We start from the raw sequence: 17,374 nt of genomic DNA on the forward strand, positions 1-17,374 counted from the left end.
CATCAAACCTGCCATATTCGGACGCCTCGATCAACCCAGTAGTAATACCCATCCACCCGCGTGCCCATCCTCCATGGTGCCATCCAACACAGTCCTGCATCCCGCCAACACGCTCTGGCGTGCAGCCTAGGTGCTCTTCTTCTTTCCCGCCCACAGCATATCATCCATCTCTGCTCTACGCCAACCTGGTGTAGTGGTAAGTAGTCTCCTCCGAGTCGCCCCGCATCGGGCTTTATCAAATCTGACATAACTTACTCAAAGCCGTTAAGATTCAGTAATCCCGATAGAGTATAGAGTTCGCTGGCCTACGCCAAGTGACGCATGCCAGTGCGTCACGGTGCTCGCGTCAATCTGCCAAACTCCCCTCGCGACCCAACTGCCACGTCCGTCACGGTGATCGCGGCAGTACTTCGCAAGTACTCGTGGCTATGGATTCCCTCAGCCTCATGCAGTCCCGCTGTGACTGTCGAACTGTTCAACGCTCAGGCTACCGGTAACCGCGACCCGCAGAAGGCCTTCGGATTGTTCAACACACTAGTGTCCCAGTCGTACAGTGACGTTGGGCGCAGGTGTCGCACTGGAGGCTCAGACTCTTCTGCTAGTGGTCGTGCCAGTGCGACGCGGTGCTATCTTGGGCCTCAGCACTGTGAGTATCTAGCTTCAAAACGGCCCCAGCAAAGCACCCGTCTCGAGGCTCAAACCCCGTTCCTATCTCCCGAGGAATGTGGCGATGAACGAGCGCTGCCATTAATTCCGGCATGCCTAATCCCAGCGCGGAGTCGATTACCTTCCTTCGGCCCCACCAACTCGGACGAGCCTTCGTACGCGGCACCGGAGCAATCGCGAACTGTGGGTTTGATTCGGAACAGCGGCGTGTGCCAGTGAGTCGTACCGCCACTGACCCGCCGGCGGTGAGTCGGTCACGGATGCCAGTGCCGTGATCAGGTCTCCGTTGTAAAGTTGCACGTCCATTGGTTGCGACTCGCATCCGCTAGGATGACCGCGGCACGCCCCGCGCAATACATCTGTCACCGCGCCTTCCATCTCGGCGCTGTCAACTAGCACATGGGCCAAAGCTCATGCAAACTCCGCCATCGAGGTGCCGTTTTGTCACTTGGAGGTCACGGCGAAATCGATCACGTATTGGACAAAGCCGACGTTTCTACAACAAAGGCGTGCGGGTCTGGAGAGTCGGGCTGACTACACACATCAGTGGGGGGCGTCCCGCTGCAGTTGTCGAGTTTGCGCCGCGATTGCTGTGATCCGGCGGGGCTCGAGCTCCCGCACGCTTTCCGTGACGTCGTGCATTCGCCCGCGTGTGCGGCAGGCGAGGATAGACCGCCTGAGATGCGCTGCGAGACGAGCACCTGGCGCGATCCGTGGAATTGCGTCTGGAGTACGCGCGGAGCTTCTCCGTGTCGAGAGGACATGTGGGTGGGTGGACTGTGTAATGTCGGCGGAGTGATCTTGCCAAGGTCTCTGACCGCGCGTACTGGAGCTTGGCAGATGTGTTTGGTGAACCTGTGCTGAGCCGCTCGGATTAATCAATTCTTTCGTGACTGAAGCCTATATGCATACACACGCGACTTGCTCTCAATGTTCCATACTCACTATTTTCCCAGGCTCCGCCGGTGCCCTCAGACCCCAGTGACACCAAAGGAACAAACAAACCTATATCCTGCACGTCCATAATGACCGCGTTTCTATCCTACACCCAGACATACGCGTGTCTGCACGTTTCCTGCCTTCTACGCGCCCATGCACACAACAACCTGCCGGCGTGAACCGGCTCACTCCCTAGCAAAGAGCCCAACTCTCCGCCAATACGCCAACCACCTTGCACGTCCTCCACACCCAGCTGCCTCATCCCGGGTCCGCCATCGTCCCTGACGCCTCCTTCGCCCTACTCACGTCCATATCCGCCATACCCACGCCCGCGTCCCTGCCCACGTTCTCCGCCATCCCGCGGAACATCGGCAGCAGGTGCAGCGCGCGCAGGCTCTGTACGCCGACCCGTCCGCGCTGCCGCCGGAGTGCTGCTCGAGCTTGGCGAGCCACGTCGCGAACGGCACAGCGGGACGGAGAACTCGGCGGAGACGGCGACGCGAGGATGTGCCAGAGACGGGGCGGGGTGACGAGGTGCACGAGCTGTGTCGGGCTGGACGCCTTGCGGAAATCGACGAGCGCGGCGGTGGCGAGGTCCAGTTGGATCCAGTCGACGGCTGGTAGAGGATCAGACTCGTCGTTCGGTGAAGTCAGGTGTACTCACCTTGTGGTCGTCGGGGAAGCAGCCCAGTGTAGGCGCACTCTGGACCATGGACGGGAACCACTCGTGGGCGTTCCACACACCATCACGGCCAGCACAGATCTGACCCAGTCTCGCGACGAGCGGGTCGAGCGCTGTCTTCTCGGTGGCAGTGAACAGGATCTGCTCAGAGACCCACTTCGACTCGGCGTAGCCCGTGCCGATGGCGTACTCGGGTTTGCTGGAAGACTCCAAGATCAACTCCTCCGATGGGGCATCTATTTTGGGAGGCGATGAGTGCTTGGACAGACATGACATAACTTAGGATTTCGAACTCACTCTGGAGCGTCCCCATCGAGCTCTCGAACACCAGCCTCGGTGGTTCAGGTAGGGGGGAGCTGAGTGCGAAGTCAACCAGGGCCCGGACACCTTCCACCTGCGGCTCGAAGGACGTGAGGTTGATCACGAAGTCCACACGCCAAGCTGAAGGTTACAAAATGTCAGCAACCGTTCAACAGCCACGCCACCCTCATGCATACCATTGTGAATGATGTGCGTCACCGAACGACGAAGCTCCTCATACACCTTCTCGCCCATGCCGAAGTCCGCCTTCGTCAGGTCGCCCTCGAGTAGTACGACCTTGTCCGAGTCCAGCACGCTCGCGTCGAGCCCGTGGTCGTCAGCGCCGACTTCTGCCTCTCGCGAGCGGGACTGGTCCCTCGAAGGCCGGTTCAGCGCGTAGATCCGCTCTATCTCCTGTTATCCACGAGCTGAACGAGCAAGTGACAGCCCAAGCTTCCCGTGGTCCCCGTGACAAGGACAACATCGCCCGTGGGCAGTTACCCGGGTGGCTCTGTGTCGGGAACCGTGGTGTACTTGACCACCATCGCGTGCATGGCTCGATGCGGGCGGCGGCGGAAGCGGTCGAGCTCTCCGAACAGTCGGGATTGCCGAGCGCGATGGAGGAGTGAACGCGGCCAGTTGCGTGATGCTCGGGTGGTCATAGACGAAGCTCTCCGGTACGGGGCGCGTGTCGACCTTCGTTGTCTCGCGGACGGCGCGTAGCAGGATGTTTCGGATATATGTGGCTTGAAGACTAACGTGGACGCAGTCAGCGGACTTTGCAGACGACGCGTGCCATAGATCATCACCTGTCGCAACCGTGCTGGAAGAGATCGCCGTCGTCGGGTATGCTGCGGCTCATGACTTGACTAACTACCGCACGAACGAATCCAGTCGCGGCGGGAATGTCCCAGCTTGAAGGGGGTGAAACAGCGGACTGCGAGCTGCTTTCGACCGATTCGTACAGTGCGTCGATCTCGTCCTCGTATTCCTTGATCACAGCTCCACGGCGCACGGTATGCTTAGCCGTGTATAAGAAGGGTTTGCTCGGCTTGGCTACCAATATCATCTACGGGTATGACGAACGCAGACGTCAACTCGTAGACCAGTTCATCACACAATGTGAGGCGTACCTCCTTGAAGAGCCGCGAGTGCTGCGGCGCGAATCCGTTCATCTTATGACAGTCGGCCTAAGCAGGGCAGTGAGACAACATGCTGACGCACACTTCCGTCTTCTGTACGCACCATATCTTATGCGAAACTCAGCAACGTTAACCTCGTCAGAGGGATCAAAGCTGTATTCCCGCTTAGGCTCGACAAGAATCCCTGTCTGGAGTTTCCCACGACCGAACATGACGCTCGCCTGCACATGTGGGTCCTGGTTCATCATGGTTTCTACGGTCCCAGGTCAGTCCTGTATTGCCCGTCTTATACCTATCAGCTTACCCAAAGGACCTGGATTCGTCTGAAGTACGTCAGCTCCGCAGAACTTAACCAGAGGCCCCGTTCGCTGCTCACCTTCTCACCGGTACTATGCATGATCTGATCATCAGTGCGACCCACGACCTTGTACAGACCCTTCTTTGTCGGATGAGGCGCAACAAGATCGGAAGTCGAGTAGGCGTCCACCCCATCGACCTTGGTGTTGATCACGTTCGGGCGCAAAAACTCGTTTGCCTAGAACGTGAGCGCATCTTAAGCATGCATGAAGGAAAGTGACAAAACCCCTATTCACCACTACGGTGACTTCGTATTCATTGTTTCCGTAAGGTCCCAGCTTCACCTGTAGGTAGGTCCCAAAGTGGAAATACTCCCAGTCTACCCCTGGGTCAGCTAGAGCGGGCTTCAATCTCACTCGGCATCGGGTGCAGAAACAAAGCTGACGCCTACCAGCTATGAACATGTTGACAGACCCACACTCAGTGCTGAAGTTTCTGTTAGTGGTGCACGGATTCTGGATCGTGCCGCACGTACGACCCATAGCCGACGAGGACTCTGACGCCTTGAGAAACCAGCTGATCGCCACGCTCCTTGCTGAGCGGGCCACCGCCACATATCTAGACAACACATCCTAGGATGGCGGTCACCAATAATGCTAGAAGTTACGTACGACACCGTCCCGCGTAGCGAGCCATTTCACATACTCGGGGTTTTGCGACCAAGCCTATTAGTCAAAAGCATTCAGCACGGGCGGGAAAGGACCGCACGGAGTTCAGGACGAACCTCGATCATTGATGGCACAGTCACGACTATTTCTGCGTCGGTTGCCATTGCGCCTTGGATGACCGAGTCATGAGTAGGAGTAACGGGCGGCGTCTTCGGCGCGGGTACAGCGAGCACCATGCCGCAAGTTACCTGGAAAGTCGATGGTGCACGTCCTTCAGCGCTCAGATTTGGCACACGAGCTGTGCTGCACCCGTCACGTACAGCATTCGATGTGAGGATCATGCCCATTGCATGGAACATCGGCAGGCCATGCATAGACATAGAACGGCCTGTTAGGTCGCGCTCTCCGTAGAACGGAGTTCTAGCGATTTGTAGCAATGATCGGTGGGTCCAGGGAATCGGCTTCGGGAAGGCGGTTGACCCTGGTATTCTTCCATAAGAGACGAGCCGCTCCGTAACAAAAGCCCCTACTTACCCGATGAGTGCAGAAGAAATGCGCGCTCGTCTAACCCCGGATGTTCATAGAGAACATCGTCCGCGGAGATGTCCGCAGGCCCGGCCCCATATAGATCGCTGAAGACAGGCATTGGCGACGTTTCTGGTATGTTCGTGGAGTTATACTGCGATTTGAGGATCTCGAACGCATCTGCGACCAGCTCCTGCATGGCCTCGTCAAGCCCAACGATCACATGCTTGACGTTAGTCTTCTCGAGTAGATGCACGACGGCTGCAGGCGAGTTCCGCGTCGAGAGAGGAAACGGGGTATAGCCCGCACGCATGATCCCCATGATCGTCGTCGCATAGGGTATCGAGTCTGCAACGTACAGATGATTAGATTGTGCCTAGCCGTATACTCAGTGACCACATACCTGAGGCGGACAGTATCGCGACGACCGGGTGGTCACCCTCATTGGCCTTCCAGCCTAGACGTTCTCTCACCAGCAGCGCACTTTTACGGATGGCCTGGCTGGCACGGGACCAGGTAATAGTTTTGGAGGTACCATCGTCCTCCGGATAGATGAACAAGCGATGATCGGCAGAGTGTTTCCCGTGGTAATCAAGCAGCTGAGGGTAGGTCAATGAGCCATCTAGCGGTGGAATATGGAAAGTAGTGCATGAACGGCCTTGAGTCTGAGATACAGTAGGGAGAAGGCGCGACGTAGGCATGGCGGAGAACTACGTCGAGCTGCGGGAATGGATTCGTAGGGTGAAAAGTTCTGAGGTCTTCCAATACGGTCAGATGCTCTACATTTATAGCCCAATCCCAAATCCGACCCGTGCGAAATGTGTAAGATGTAATTCACCTCGAGTTCGGCGACGCGGGTCGTAGCTCATTAATGCTAGACCCCTTCCCGAAAACGCCTGCACGGGCGAGAGTCGTCGAGTGACCCGGAACTTCGCTGGTCGCGACCCTCGACATCCCCTAATATGATAAAATCCTGATGAGCATGCCCCAGACACCAAGACGTACGGACACGCTCCACCTGTCAGAACCTTCGCGCCCGGGCTGTAGCGATTATGTGGCATTGGCTGTGAAACGCCTCCACCACCATTCGTCCTGCGGTCGGGCGTGTCCCTCGGCCGCTCGGGCAGAAGTTCAGGTTAGACGCACCTAGCGTTCACCTGCAAGTCCTTGCTCTCCAATGGTTTCCTCGGCCATGCAGCCTGGCTAAGTTGTTCCCGAAACTTCACTCAAGTCGGTAACGTCATAGCCGTATGTCGTTCGTGCAAATTTAGGCCTGATGCGCCATCCCGTGGTGTGCGGGGAGTAGAACCAGCGTATGATTCATGAGAGCTTCAGGCGTACCCGAGAACGGGATGGAGTGGTAGAGGGCCACAGACGTACGATTTCAAGCACCGTCGTACGGCAGGACGATCGGCGTGTCGTCCGACCCGCTTTCTGCCTCCCCATCAGGAGAGAACAACAAGAACGTTTCCCTGGAAGCCTCCGACTTGCGCGATGTGTGTGCACCTTCTGTAAATGTAAACAATTCGGCCAGACACACTGTTCTGATCGGACGCGCGGTAGCAATTACCTGTGTTGTTGCGAATTAAGGTCAAGCTTGGGAAGCGCCAGGACAAGTATAGTGTCTTACCCTGATAATAATGGGCCGCTGGCCTTCGAGTAGACAGCACGTGATCAATCAAATGCAGAACTCAGCGGTGCCCGCACAATGAACCTATATATGTAAAATCTGCACTTCAAAGACGCACCACCACGCCAACACACTCCCCACGCATCATTATATCCACAGGAGACTACAACAACACGTAGCCTCTCAACAAGACCTGACAAACCGCAGCCCATACACACCAGCGCCGCGACGCCAACAACAACAACAAGCGCCGCGGCGATTCAAAACGACGACGTACGCAGTGCGCGCGGGCCTAGGGGCCCGCCGCACGCAGCAGACGAGAGACAGACAGGCAACGTGGATGCAATTCGGAGTCGGAGACTCGAGCGGGTTCAGTGCGGTAGTGGTATGTAGTTGGTCGACAACGGTTGGAGCGGACGGACGACGAACGGACGAGAATAACGATAGCACGAGTCTCGGGGACGCGAGGGCAGGGGTCCAGCGCGCGCACGCGCACGTATGGGCAACGAACCGGAATGGCTAAGGTGCGTACGAAGATGGACGATAAGACCAGGGCAAACGAGAGACGAATAGGAGGGGCGCGACCTGCAAGGCCGCGCGGAGAGCTGCAGCGCGTCGAGCCTGCAGATCTTACGGGTATCGGGAGCGTGCGCAGTGTCTACACGGGCACGCGTGGGCGGGCCGGGCTGCTCAGAGCGAGCCGTGCCCGGCGAGGTCCAGCATGCGCTTGTGCCTCTTGAGCATCCCGCGCGCCTCGGGCGCCGGCGTCGCCTGTGCGACGGGCACGTCGCGGCGCGCGTTCGCGGAGGACGTCGGCGCGCTGCCGGGCCCGAGCGAGGAGACGTACGCGTCCTGGAAGATGTCGTTCTGCGCGCCGTCGTGGAAGCCCATCTTGTCGCCGTAGACCGGCACGTCATAGTAGCCTTCGAACATCTGCACACGGCCAGTTAGCATTGTAATGTCCAGAAAGGAGATGTCGCGAGGATCGGAGGGAGGACGCACGTTGTTGCCTTCGGCCTGCATCCAGTACATGGGGTACTTGGGACCGATCGTGCAGTTGCCCGGGTTCGCAACAGACCCGTGCTGGGTCGTCACCGCACCTGTGATCGGGAGTGAGTATAGGCATCCCCGAGGTGCAGAGCGACAAGACTTACTGCCGGGGCAGCATTTGCTGGCCAATCGGCGTCGTGCTGGTCGCGCCAGTAACATTGCAGTTGAAGCCGTTCATGTATACTATGCAAACAGTTACAACCTGAGTCTCTTCCAGGCAAGGCTGACACTTACGCTGCTCCGAACCGCTGTCATCCTGATATGGGCGGGAATCTGTCAGCCCTCACTCGACCAAAGCACAGCACGACACGGCCTCACTCACAGAGTGAATCCAGAACCACGCACAGACGCAGTTCGGGCCAGAGCACGCCGGCATCTGGGCAGGGATCTGGAACTCCGTGTTGGCATACCACACGCAAGTCTGGTTGACGCTGATGATGGTGAAGTCGTTCGGTTGCACGTCCTTCCCGTCAGTCTTGTCTGCAATAGCGATGGCACAGCCCTTGGTGTCGTCGATGCCGGTTGTGTGGAACTGCGATGAGTCCTGGCCGGGGCACGGCCAGTTGGTGGGGAATCCTGCGTTACCTCTGGGCGAGACGCGTCAAGTCAGGTGAGAATGTGGAAGCCAAGAGGCAAGGCGGACGTACCCCTCGGAGGAGGCGTAGGACGAAGACGCGCCCTTGTCGCAGGTCAGCTCGGCGTTGATAGAGCCGCCAGCAGGCAGCTCGAAAACATCGCCGGCGTTGGGTGGGTAGTCAAGGAAGCCATGCTGTGGGAACGCATCAGTAAAACTCGACGACGTGTCGACGAGGGGGATGAACTGGGTACTCACGAACCACCACTGGTCGAAGGGCTGGTTGACCAAGGGGTGACAGGGCGGTTGTCGTAGGAGAACGTCTGTTGTGTCACGTTGAAGCCGTACATGGAGGGAGTCCACATGGCTGGCAGGAGGGACATGAGGGCGTGCTGGTGGGGGGAGGGGAAGACTCACCGATGTGGGCTGAGGCCAGCGGCGCGAGGGCCGCGAGCGGGAGGAGGACGGGGATGGAGGAGAGCATGTCGGGGTGAGAGGCTGTGAAACGAGCGCAAGTTCGTAAAGAATGTGGTGCCCTGGGGGCGAGACAGCCTGGCTGGGAGGAGAGCCGCGAAGGTGGGGGAGGCGGGAGGCGGGCAGGGTGGTTCAAATACGAAGCGCGTATGCATTTTGAGTTCCCAGCGATGACAGCGCCGCGTGGAAGCCAGCGCCGCGCCGCGGGCCCCACAAGTCTTCTGTCGCCCTGGCGACTCCGTCCTCCTCCTCGGCTCGGAGATCCCACGTCAACCGTTGCCTGTCTGAGCTGCACATCTCCGCTCTGGGCGCACTGGGCCACATCTGCCTTTCCTGGCCTCCCCACGCTGCGTCCTGCGTCGCCCGTCATGCTGCTGCAGCGCTGGGTGTCTTGCAGATCGCCAGCCTCTTGACGGTCGCATATGGCGGCGGTGCCGGGAGTTCTTCCCTGCCGAGCCGCCGGATGATAGCCGCCACTGAAAACTCCTCCGCCGCCTTATCTGGATTGCAATTCTGGCGTGAGCATCATATCGTCGCGGACTTTGCCCCTACTAATTACTTTTCCTCCACAACTGGGGTTGTGCCAACACCGCTCCACCGTCCGTCACATTAGGATGTGTGCCTGCTCGGAGTAAGTGCCGAACGACTGCTGAGGTGGTCGATGGCCCGAAACAGGCACGTCGGGCGTATGCATTGCATAAATTGGCCACCAGGTGGGCATCAGACGCATCATGCGCGAGAAGCGCGTTTCGCCCCCGAAATAGACTAGGAATTCCAACCCAGAGCCGTGACCGCGTACAAGTTGAGATGGCCCACATTGTACTTACTTTGTAACACTTTCCTGGTGTTGTAGTCAGGGTCTTTACCATCTCTCGCAGTACCACATCACGACGCACCACCAAAATGGCATCATGATGAACAAGTCCTGTCCATCACAAAGCTAAGTATCATGCCCACCCATCTCAGTCGAACACAGCCCGACACCAAGTCAAGAAAGATGAGTTCCAGAAATGTCTCAACCACTTCGGAACCAGTCCAGGCATCTCGCATCTCAAATTGCGTCTGGGCGGCGAGGCGATGGTATGCCGCCGCACCCGATCGAGTCCCAGAATGGCCATGAGCTGCCTTGGAGCTGCCCGGACAAGCCGCGCCAGCGCTGCTCGGTTGACGAACACGTCGGTACACGATCGTACGAGACCATGTGTTGATCCGCAAACACGGCAGGGAATGCCCACCCCTGGAAAGATGGCGTGTTGTTCGTTTGCTCTGCGCGCTGCGACAGCTCTGCGACTTGGAGTCGCTTCCTCCACGCTACCGCTGGTCTGCAAGAGGCGCATTTGTGGTACTCCCAGCACCGATTGGGGAAGTGGTTGTCAATGTCACGAAGCGAGGTTGCATAGCAACAAGGTGGAACACCAGCATGCCAATCCCGGGTACGTTCCATCTCCGCGCGCATACATTCGTCCAGGTTAGGGGGGTTGCTTACCTTGTGCTCCTCGTGAGCAAGGGCGACCCACGCTGACTCTCAGCACACAGCACGTACGAGACAGCCCTGCGTGCACGACACGCACATCACAATAACCTTCCTCCGAGACGGGCTGCACGACATCCCCGCCGTGTGTCGACCGCAACGCTACCGTATTCGGGTCTCCATGGCGTACCGTTCCTTCGAGTCCGGACCGGCGGATTTGCTGGAATCCGACTTCACTGTGAAGCTCGGAGGCACCACCGTGGTGATGCGCGACAAGACGGGACATGGCAGTACTGAGATCTGAGCAGTGGGCAGACGTACCAGCGCGGATGTGTACAGCGTGGTCGGGCGCCCGGCGCTGCACGAGCGGCACCGAGGAGGTCCGCTGGCGCTCCGAGGGCGCTCAGCAATTTGACGGTCAATTTGACGAAGGCAAGTCTCGATTTGTGGACGGTTGACGGTCCGCCGTCTGAGACCGTTTTTGCCCGGTAGAAGTGAGCGTTCTGTTTGGTGGAAAGGAGGATATGCGCGTTTTTTGCGCGGCGCAGGACGCACAGCGAAGTCGTCGTGTCCTGGGCTGTAAGTATGTCTGCCCAAACCATTGCCGTACGGTCAGAGTTGATCGTTAGCAAGGATGGGGGGAGGCGAGATGTGCGACGGACCTCGAGTGGAACTAGCAAATCCGTCCCTTGCCTAAATGGCGAGTGAACAGCACCGCGCCTCCCCCGGCACTTCGCCACAGGGGCAGAGGCAAGAGCGCTGGTCGCTTGGACCATCGGGCAAAGGAAGGGCGCCGCTCCGTGGAACAAAGATATCAACGGATCTGTACGTTCATCGAGTCAGCATACAGTGCGTCGCTGACGGTGAAATCTGACAGGAAGGTCTGCGTACGTGCCTGTTTGCAACGGGTTTGCCCATCTCTTCAATGTTTCGCGCGCGAGACGCTCTGCAAGGCTAGTGGAAGCATCTGGTTAAATCGAGCGGTAGCTGAACGGCGTCGTGCGCTCCTGTCGCCCATTAATACGCGCCAGCAGGGGGGATGCACGTCGCTTTGACCGCCGCCGAGCAAGGGGTTCCACCGCGCCACACTGAACGTACGTCCGTTCAATAAGCACATATGTCCCTGACAGGGAGACTGTGCAGGGAGTCTGTACTTAGCTGAACAGCGTGGCTTTGACCGCCCCCTACAGGTTCAGTGCTCGAGACCTAGCCCGTCCACGGATGGTTGTCTCCAGGGCGTTGGCTTTCGGGTCGATGCTGGGACAAGGGGCCAAGGCATAGGGGGTTCAACGCGTGCATAATCAAAGCGTTGGACTTTTGTAGGCAAGGTGTTTCGGCAAACCTATCGACACTCGAGGGGTGTCAGCGACCTCTGGGAGCGAGCGGTGCGGGTGGCGTGGACACTGCCACAAGGCGGTAAATGGATGGAGGAGCTATGGTCGAGGTCAGTCCCTTCGCTTCAGCTCATGCCGTCTGCTTACCTGGCCCCAGCGGCTCGTAACAAAGCGAGTGGCCGCCACTCGCCACCCGTGGGACAAGTCCCGGCATTCAACATCATCCTCCAGACAATCCAAGGCGCGTTTAGTAACCCGGGACCCGCACGCACCGCCCCGTACACCCGTGGACCTGCCCAAATCAGCCCAGCGATTGTTCCCTCCCCAAAAACTCCGCGTCGCGGACTTCGGCAGAACCGGGGTGTGTGGCACGTACGCTTTGCTCGCCCAAATCGGGACGAGGCCACGCACGTCTCCCCATTGTCGCTGTGGGTTTTGTGGCAGACACGAGGCATGCCGCCCCCCGGCGTCGTTGCCATGCGCCCGCTTTGGCAATCCCCTTGTACTTCGCCCGATCGGTGGTGATGCGACGCGTCGGTGGCACCGCATAAATGGCTCGCGTGGCCTGCGGACGCTCCGTAACTCCTCGCCCCTGTTGACTCCTGCACCAGCTTATTGTCTGCTTTTCCCGTGGCCCCAGCCATGGACCCCTTCAGCGTGTACGCTCCCATAACCGTTCTCGACACAAATGGCTACAAGGTCGATCCTGCCCAATACCTCATCGAACCTCCGAGCAATGGTGGATATCCCGACTACGGGCGGGACTTTTTCAATAGCCTGCTGACAGAGCGATGGATCCCGGCACATGGGAGGCTTGTGCCCGCGGTACTGACCTCGAAGGACGGGATTTATGCATTGCAACCTGCTGATCCTATTCCTAATCCCTACATCGACCCAAAGGAGGATCCCCTGAAGCCGATCGACGCAAAGCAGCTCCAGATGAGCGATTACGACATACACTTCCAGGACTACGAAACCTTCGCGAGGGATTATGAGCCTCCGGTGGACTTGGGGCTGTGGGGTGTGAGTACTGTCGCCTTTCTCAGGTCCTATCGTCGTCTTATTCGCGTGACCCGTCGCTCCGCAGAACGTGGCCCGCGCCCATGACAGGCGAATGGGCTACATCCTCAGGCCAGACGGCTTCCTGTGCCCATGCCCAGCTTCCGGCCCGCTCCTGCGCTTTGAAAAGCCCGTCCGGTTCGACAGGATCCGGCTCGGACACTGCATCTCGTTGTATGACGCCGACGACGACTGGTACGACGCAAACGCGAGAGACGCGGATGCCATCGACCCCCGGGGCACAATGATCCCCAGGGAGCTCGCAAGGCCGCTCAGACGAAGGCGGTGAAGAAGCTGACTGCTAGGGCGATCAGCGCCGGGAACAGGGCGAAGGCAGAGGTGCTGGCCGCTGCGCTCGTCAAGCCACCTTCTGGTCGCGGACGCGCCGTCTCCCCAAAGAAGCCTGTCTCCGCGCGGTTGCCCACGAAGAGAGCCGCCTCTCCCCGCAAGCCTGCCTCCGGCGCATCCCCAGGAAGCCGACGTCGTCCGCGAAGCCGCCTCGATGCCGTCTCCAAAGAAGGCCGCGCCATCGGGGCCCTTCACATTCGCGATCCCTCAAAAGCCAGCCTCGCTGGCGTCCCCGCCCAAGCCCGTCTCTGCGCCGTCTCCGAGTAGGGCTTCCCCCGTGCGCTTGACACGGTCAGCCACGCACGCAGGACTGATGGAGCTGACCCTGCGCCGGAGGTCATTGACTTGACTGGGGATGATGATGAGCCTGCCCCGGCGGCGTCCGCACCAATCCTTGGCGCGTCCGCGAGTTTCGGGAACATCTTCCCGCCCCCCGTCTCCGCGCCCGTTGCTGGCCCTTCGAGGCGCCAGTTCCGACGTACGCCGTCGATCACGTTCGACGACGATGACGCACCGACGGGCTACACTCACCTCAACCTCCCGCTCGGCGTGCGCGCCGCTGGGTTGTCCCCCACGCGCTCGGACCACCATGCCATGTCTGAATATTAGATGGGTACCAGCTTGGTTGACAAAAATACCTGCTCCTCCCTACGGCTGGTGCATCACGCTCGAGGCTAGGCCTGCATGAACTGCACGCGCTCTTCAGTAGTCTATACTTATCCCGCATCATCTCTCTACGCTTTTTTCGAATTTCTTCTGCAACTGTTACATACCCCTGCATACTAGTCTCGTCATCCGTGTTGTGTGTACACATCTTCCTTGTATGTTTTATTGCTGTGCTTTAGCTGTAGTCTGCTGTATCATTTTGCTTATTCATCATCAATGGAAGGTTTCTACGAAACACAACGCGCCACGAAGACGAGTGTGATTTCAAGAAAGCTAAAGTTACAACTACTCAAACACGATACGACCAAAGCCAGACACTATCGCTACAATTTTCACCCTTAAGTACGACAAGAGGGTATCACCAAGATCTCAGGACACTGATACAACGCACACGCCCGCGCGCACCTCTCGATCTCGTTCGTAGCACACCACTCAAGAAACATCAGGAGTCAATTCAGAAGATACGCCACAGCCTACTCCTCTGTGCGGGCCTATAATCCCTCCCCCCGTCAAGTTGCGACTGGTCATCCAAGTCGGAGTCATCCGGGCTGATGTCGCGGCGACGCGGGCCCGGCTTCATCGCCTCCCAGAAGTCTTGGAGTCCGCTCTCCGTCGAGCGGCGCGTGAGACGGCGTTTGCCCAGGATGGCTTGGCCCCCGCCCTTCGCACTGCAGAAGGAAGCGAAGAGTCCGTCAGCATACGCCCGAAAGGATAAAGTGAGCGTTCAACGTACCAGGTAAGGCCCGTGGGGCTTGAGGACGAGCCAGAAGATGAAGAAGCCGTGGGAGATGCGAGGTTGACATCTGCGTGGAGGGAGGAGGGAGAAGGGGTGTTGAGCAAGAGCGTCGAGGTCGCGGGGAGAACGGAAACAGCGGAGGAAGATGAGAGCGTCGAGAACGCAGCCGACGTTACGGAGGCAGCTAAATTTGAAGACGAAGATGACAGCGGCGCCGTTAAAAGTGAGGCAACAGACGTCGAAGGCGTTGTGGGTGACAGGATCGACGAAGTCGCAGATATCGCAGAAACCGCTGAAGACGCTGACGATGAAGCGAGCGTCGAAAAAGGCGCATTGCCCCCAGAGGCAAGCGAGAGCGAGATGCTCGACGCGGAGACAGGCGGGGCGGTGATCGTGACCAACTGTGTACTGACAACAGTGGCGGTCGATACGACAATTGACACGCTTACCGCGTCTGTCGCATTTGTCACGGAAGACGAAGACGAGGACACCGGCACTGACGCCGACGCCGACGTAGCCGACGTGGAATTGAAAGCCGCTGACGAAGAAGAGCTTGCAGTACCTGAAGTAGTAGTCCCACCCCCTGATCCCGATCCCGACGTGCCCGTAGCCGCCGGCGCTGGCGTCCCCACGATCGCCATGGGCAGCCCACTCGGCGCGCTAGGCGTCGCAGTAGGCTGCACGCCCGCGAAGTTCGCGACAGGGATGGTGCCATTCACGACAGGCGTGGGGAGCCCACCAGGATACGAGTCCTCGAAGATGTCTTGCTGCGCGCCGTCGAGGAAGTTGTAGAGGTTCGTGTAAAAGGGTGGAGAGTAATAGCCCTCAAACATCTGTACGTGCAAGTCAGTCTATGCAACGAAGACAGAAAAGGGAGACGCACGTTGTTCCGCTCCTGCTGGAGCCAGTAGAACGGCTGCTTCGCACCCCAGGTGCAATTACCGAAGTTGGCCTCGGGCCGATCGTTGTCCGGGTCGGAGCCGCAGCGGCGGGGGACTTGTGGTTGAGCGAGAGCGACGTCGGATGTTGCGCCGGTCACGTTGCAGCGGAAGCCGTTCATGTAGTCTGAGGGGCGATTGTCAGTGCGAGTTCGGTTTACGTGCCGAGTTGTACTTACTCTGTTCGCCGCCACTGTCAGGCTAAAACACATACTGAGTGAATAATGCATGAGAACTTGGTGAGAAGCCTACCGAATGAATCCACATCCACGCGCAGATGCAACCGCCCGCCGGGCAGGCAGGCATCCTAGCAGGGACCTGGAAGTCCGTGAAGCGATACCACACGCAGGTCTGGTTGACACTGAAGACGGTGAAGTCCTCTGGCTGGACGTCGGAGACATTGGACTTGTATGTGATCGCGAGCGCACATCCCTTGAGATCGTCAAAACCGGTCGTGTGGTACTCCGACGGTGGCGAGCCGGGGCACGGGTCGTCGCCATTCTGGATGTTTCCTCCGGGGTCGGAGGCGAAGAATGTGGTGGCGCCCTTGTCGCAGGCAACCTGCGTCGTCACAGGCTGGCCTGCGGGCAACTCGAAGATGTCACCGTCGTTTGGCGGGTAGTCGAGATGCCCGTGGAACCACCATTGGTCGAAGGTGTACTCTGTCAACGGGGCGACGGGCCGGTTGTCATAAGGGAAAGTCTGCATTGTCACGTTGAACCCCCACATGGAAGGGTGGAAGAACGCTATGACGGTGATGAGGAAAGACTCGTAGCAGAAGAAATGACAGGAGACATACCAGCATGGCCAGCCACCAACGGAATTAAGCCTGAAATGGCGGTCAGTAGGGGTAAGGTCACACGAGCCATTCTATCGTCTAGCTAGGACGTAAGGTAAAGGAAGGAGCAGTCAGGGCACGATCGCAACACAGTCCGAGTCCGAGCACCAGTCTCGCGAAGAAGTCCGGAACCGAGTCTGAGTCCGCACCAGGCGAAGAGGGTGTGAGCGCGGTATGAGCTTGGCAGCGGGGAGACCGCGGTGGCGGGGTGTCTTATAGGCGCAGCAGATGAATAGCGGACAAGGAGGCGCGCACACCGACAGGCCTTATTGTTTGATTTGGATCTCGACGACGCCGACGACAGCACGGCAACGCTATCGGCACATCGCCCATTGTGCTATTTTGGCCGGAGTTGTGGACAACAAGTTGCGGCTGTAGCGGGCAGTGATGGCTCCGAGTACGTACAACAATGGCCGGATGCGCGCCCTCCACGCACGCGTCTAGGGCTCGAAGCCAAAGCAAGCCAAATAACGCGCTCCATGTGCCACGCGTCGCGTCTTGAGCGCCCAAGTCTTGTGCGAGCGCTTCGTGCTTTGAGCCGGATCGTGTCTTGAACCTCACCTGGGCGACGAAGTCTGTATCTTCAGGCAGCCTGGCAGTCAGCAAACTTCTCTACAATGCACATGCATCTGCTACTGTTCTCTACTTGGACTGTGCATTGCCACTTGGGGTATTACACGAGGACGTCTTCTGAGGGCCGACGCAGCGCATTCAACGTGGTTCAGGGCGCACGAGCTTGGTGCCAGTGCGCGTCATTTCGCTTACACCATAGAGGTGCAAAGCTCTCCTCCTATGGAAGGTCGTGGATGAAGGACACTGAGAACCGGGCGGATCTGGACAGAAGGGTGAGTGCTATAAGTATGTTACCTGAGCATCGTTGGACGTGCCGTACGCCGTGGGTTCAGCAAGACGGCGTGCGCCAACATCAGTCTTACATAAGTCTAGTTCAATGTGCCTGCGCTCGGGTTTGTGACCATCCTGCCCGTCCTGACCACAATCTCCATTCAGTCCAACTCACTCACACGACATGCCCAGAG

The 17,374-nt window shown here is 58.6% G+C and overlaps 4 protein-coding genes across 4 annotated transcripts; 1 reads left to right on the plus strand and 3 right to left on the minus strand.

The window, feature by feature from the left end:
• Positions 1–1,524: 1,524 nt before the first annotated feature.
• Positions 1,525–5,960, minus strand: B0H18DRAFT_1036256 (uncharacterized protein). The gene is made up of 17 exons (XM_048030348.1): positions 5,623–5,960; positions 5,229–5,567; positions 5,015–5,175; positions 4,811–4,942; positions 4,698–4,751; positions 4,562–4,644; positions 4,478–4,512; positions 4,323–4,420; positions 4,114–4,264; positions 3,858–3,982; positions 3,721–3,762; positions 3,397–3,656; positions 3,185–3,341; positions 2,785–3,001; positions 2,585–2,728; positions 2,270–2,523; positions 1,525–2,238 (listed from the first exon to the last, which is right to left on the minus strand). Exons 1-17 carry the CDS (start codon positions 5,918–5,920, stop codon positions 1,864–1,866), a joined length of 2,925 nt encoding a protein of 974 aa, XP_047888038.1. The 5' UTR covers positions 5,921–5,960; the 3' UTR covers positions 1,525–1,863.
• A 1,579-nt stretch (positions 5,961–7,539) lies between these two features.
• On the minus strand, positions 7,540–8,957 carry B0H18DRAFT_1123859 (uncharacterized protein; the record flags this gene model as incomplete). Its single annotated transcript, XM_048034761.1, has 6 exons — positions 7,540–7,949; positions 8,134–8,155; positions 8,222–8,486; positions 8,547–8,752; positions 8,809–8,840; positions 8,891–8,957. 6 exons carry the CDS (start codon positions 8,955–8,957, stop codon positions 7,540–7,542), a joined length of 1,002 nt encoding a protein of 333 aa, XP_047888039.1.
• Positions 8,958–12,180: 3,223 nt separating this feature from the next.
• B0H18DRAFT_47106 (uncharacterized protein) lies at positions 12,181–13,307 on the plus strand. Its single transcript, XM_048038212.1, has 2 exons — positions 12,181–12,775; positions 12,840–13,307. Exons 1-2 carry the CDS (start codon positions 12,395–12,397, stop codon positions 13,098–13,100), a joined length of 642 nt encoding a protein of 213 aa, XP_047888040.1. The 5' UTR covers positions 12,181–12,394; the 3' UTR covers positions 13,101–13,307.
• Positions 13,308–14,014: 707 nt separating this feature from the next.
• On the minus strand, positions 14,015–16,726 carry B0H18DRAFT_1036276 (uncharacterized protein). The gene is made up of 7 exons (XM_048030349.1): positions 16,299–16,726; positions 15,752–16,245; positions 15,679–15,700; positions 15,445–15,626; positions 15,124–15,394; positions 14,559–14,628; positions 14,015–14,493 (listed from the first exon to the last, which is right to left on the minus strand). The coding sequence occupies exons 1-7, from the start codon at positions 16,366–16,368 to the stop codon at positions 14,280–14,282; spliced, it is 1,323 nt and encodes a 440-aa protein (XP_047888041.1). The 5' UTR covers positions 16,369–16,726; the 3' UTR covers positions 14,015–14,279.
• Between the last annotated feature and the right edge of the window lie 648 nt (positions 16,727–17,374).

The sequence above is a fragment of the Fomitopsis serialis genome (genome assembly GCF_022376445.1).
Source record: "Fomitopsis serialis strain Sig1Antser10 chromosome Unknown B0H18scaffold_108, whole genome shotgun sequence".
In the NCBI taxonomy this organism is placed as follows: domain Eukaryota; kingdom Fungi; phylum Basidiomycota; class Agaricomycetes; order Polyporales; family Fomitopsidaceae; genus Fomitopsis; species Fomitopsis serialis.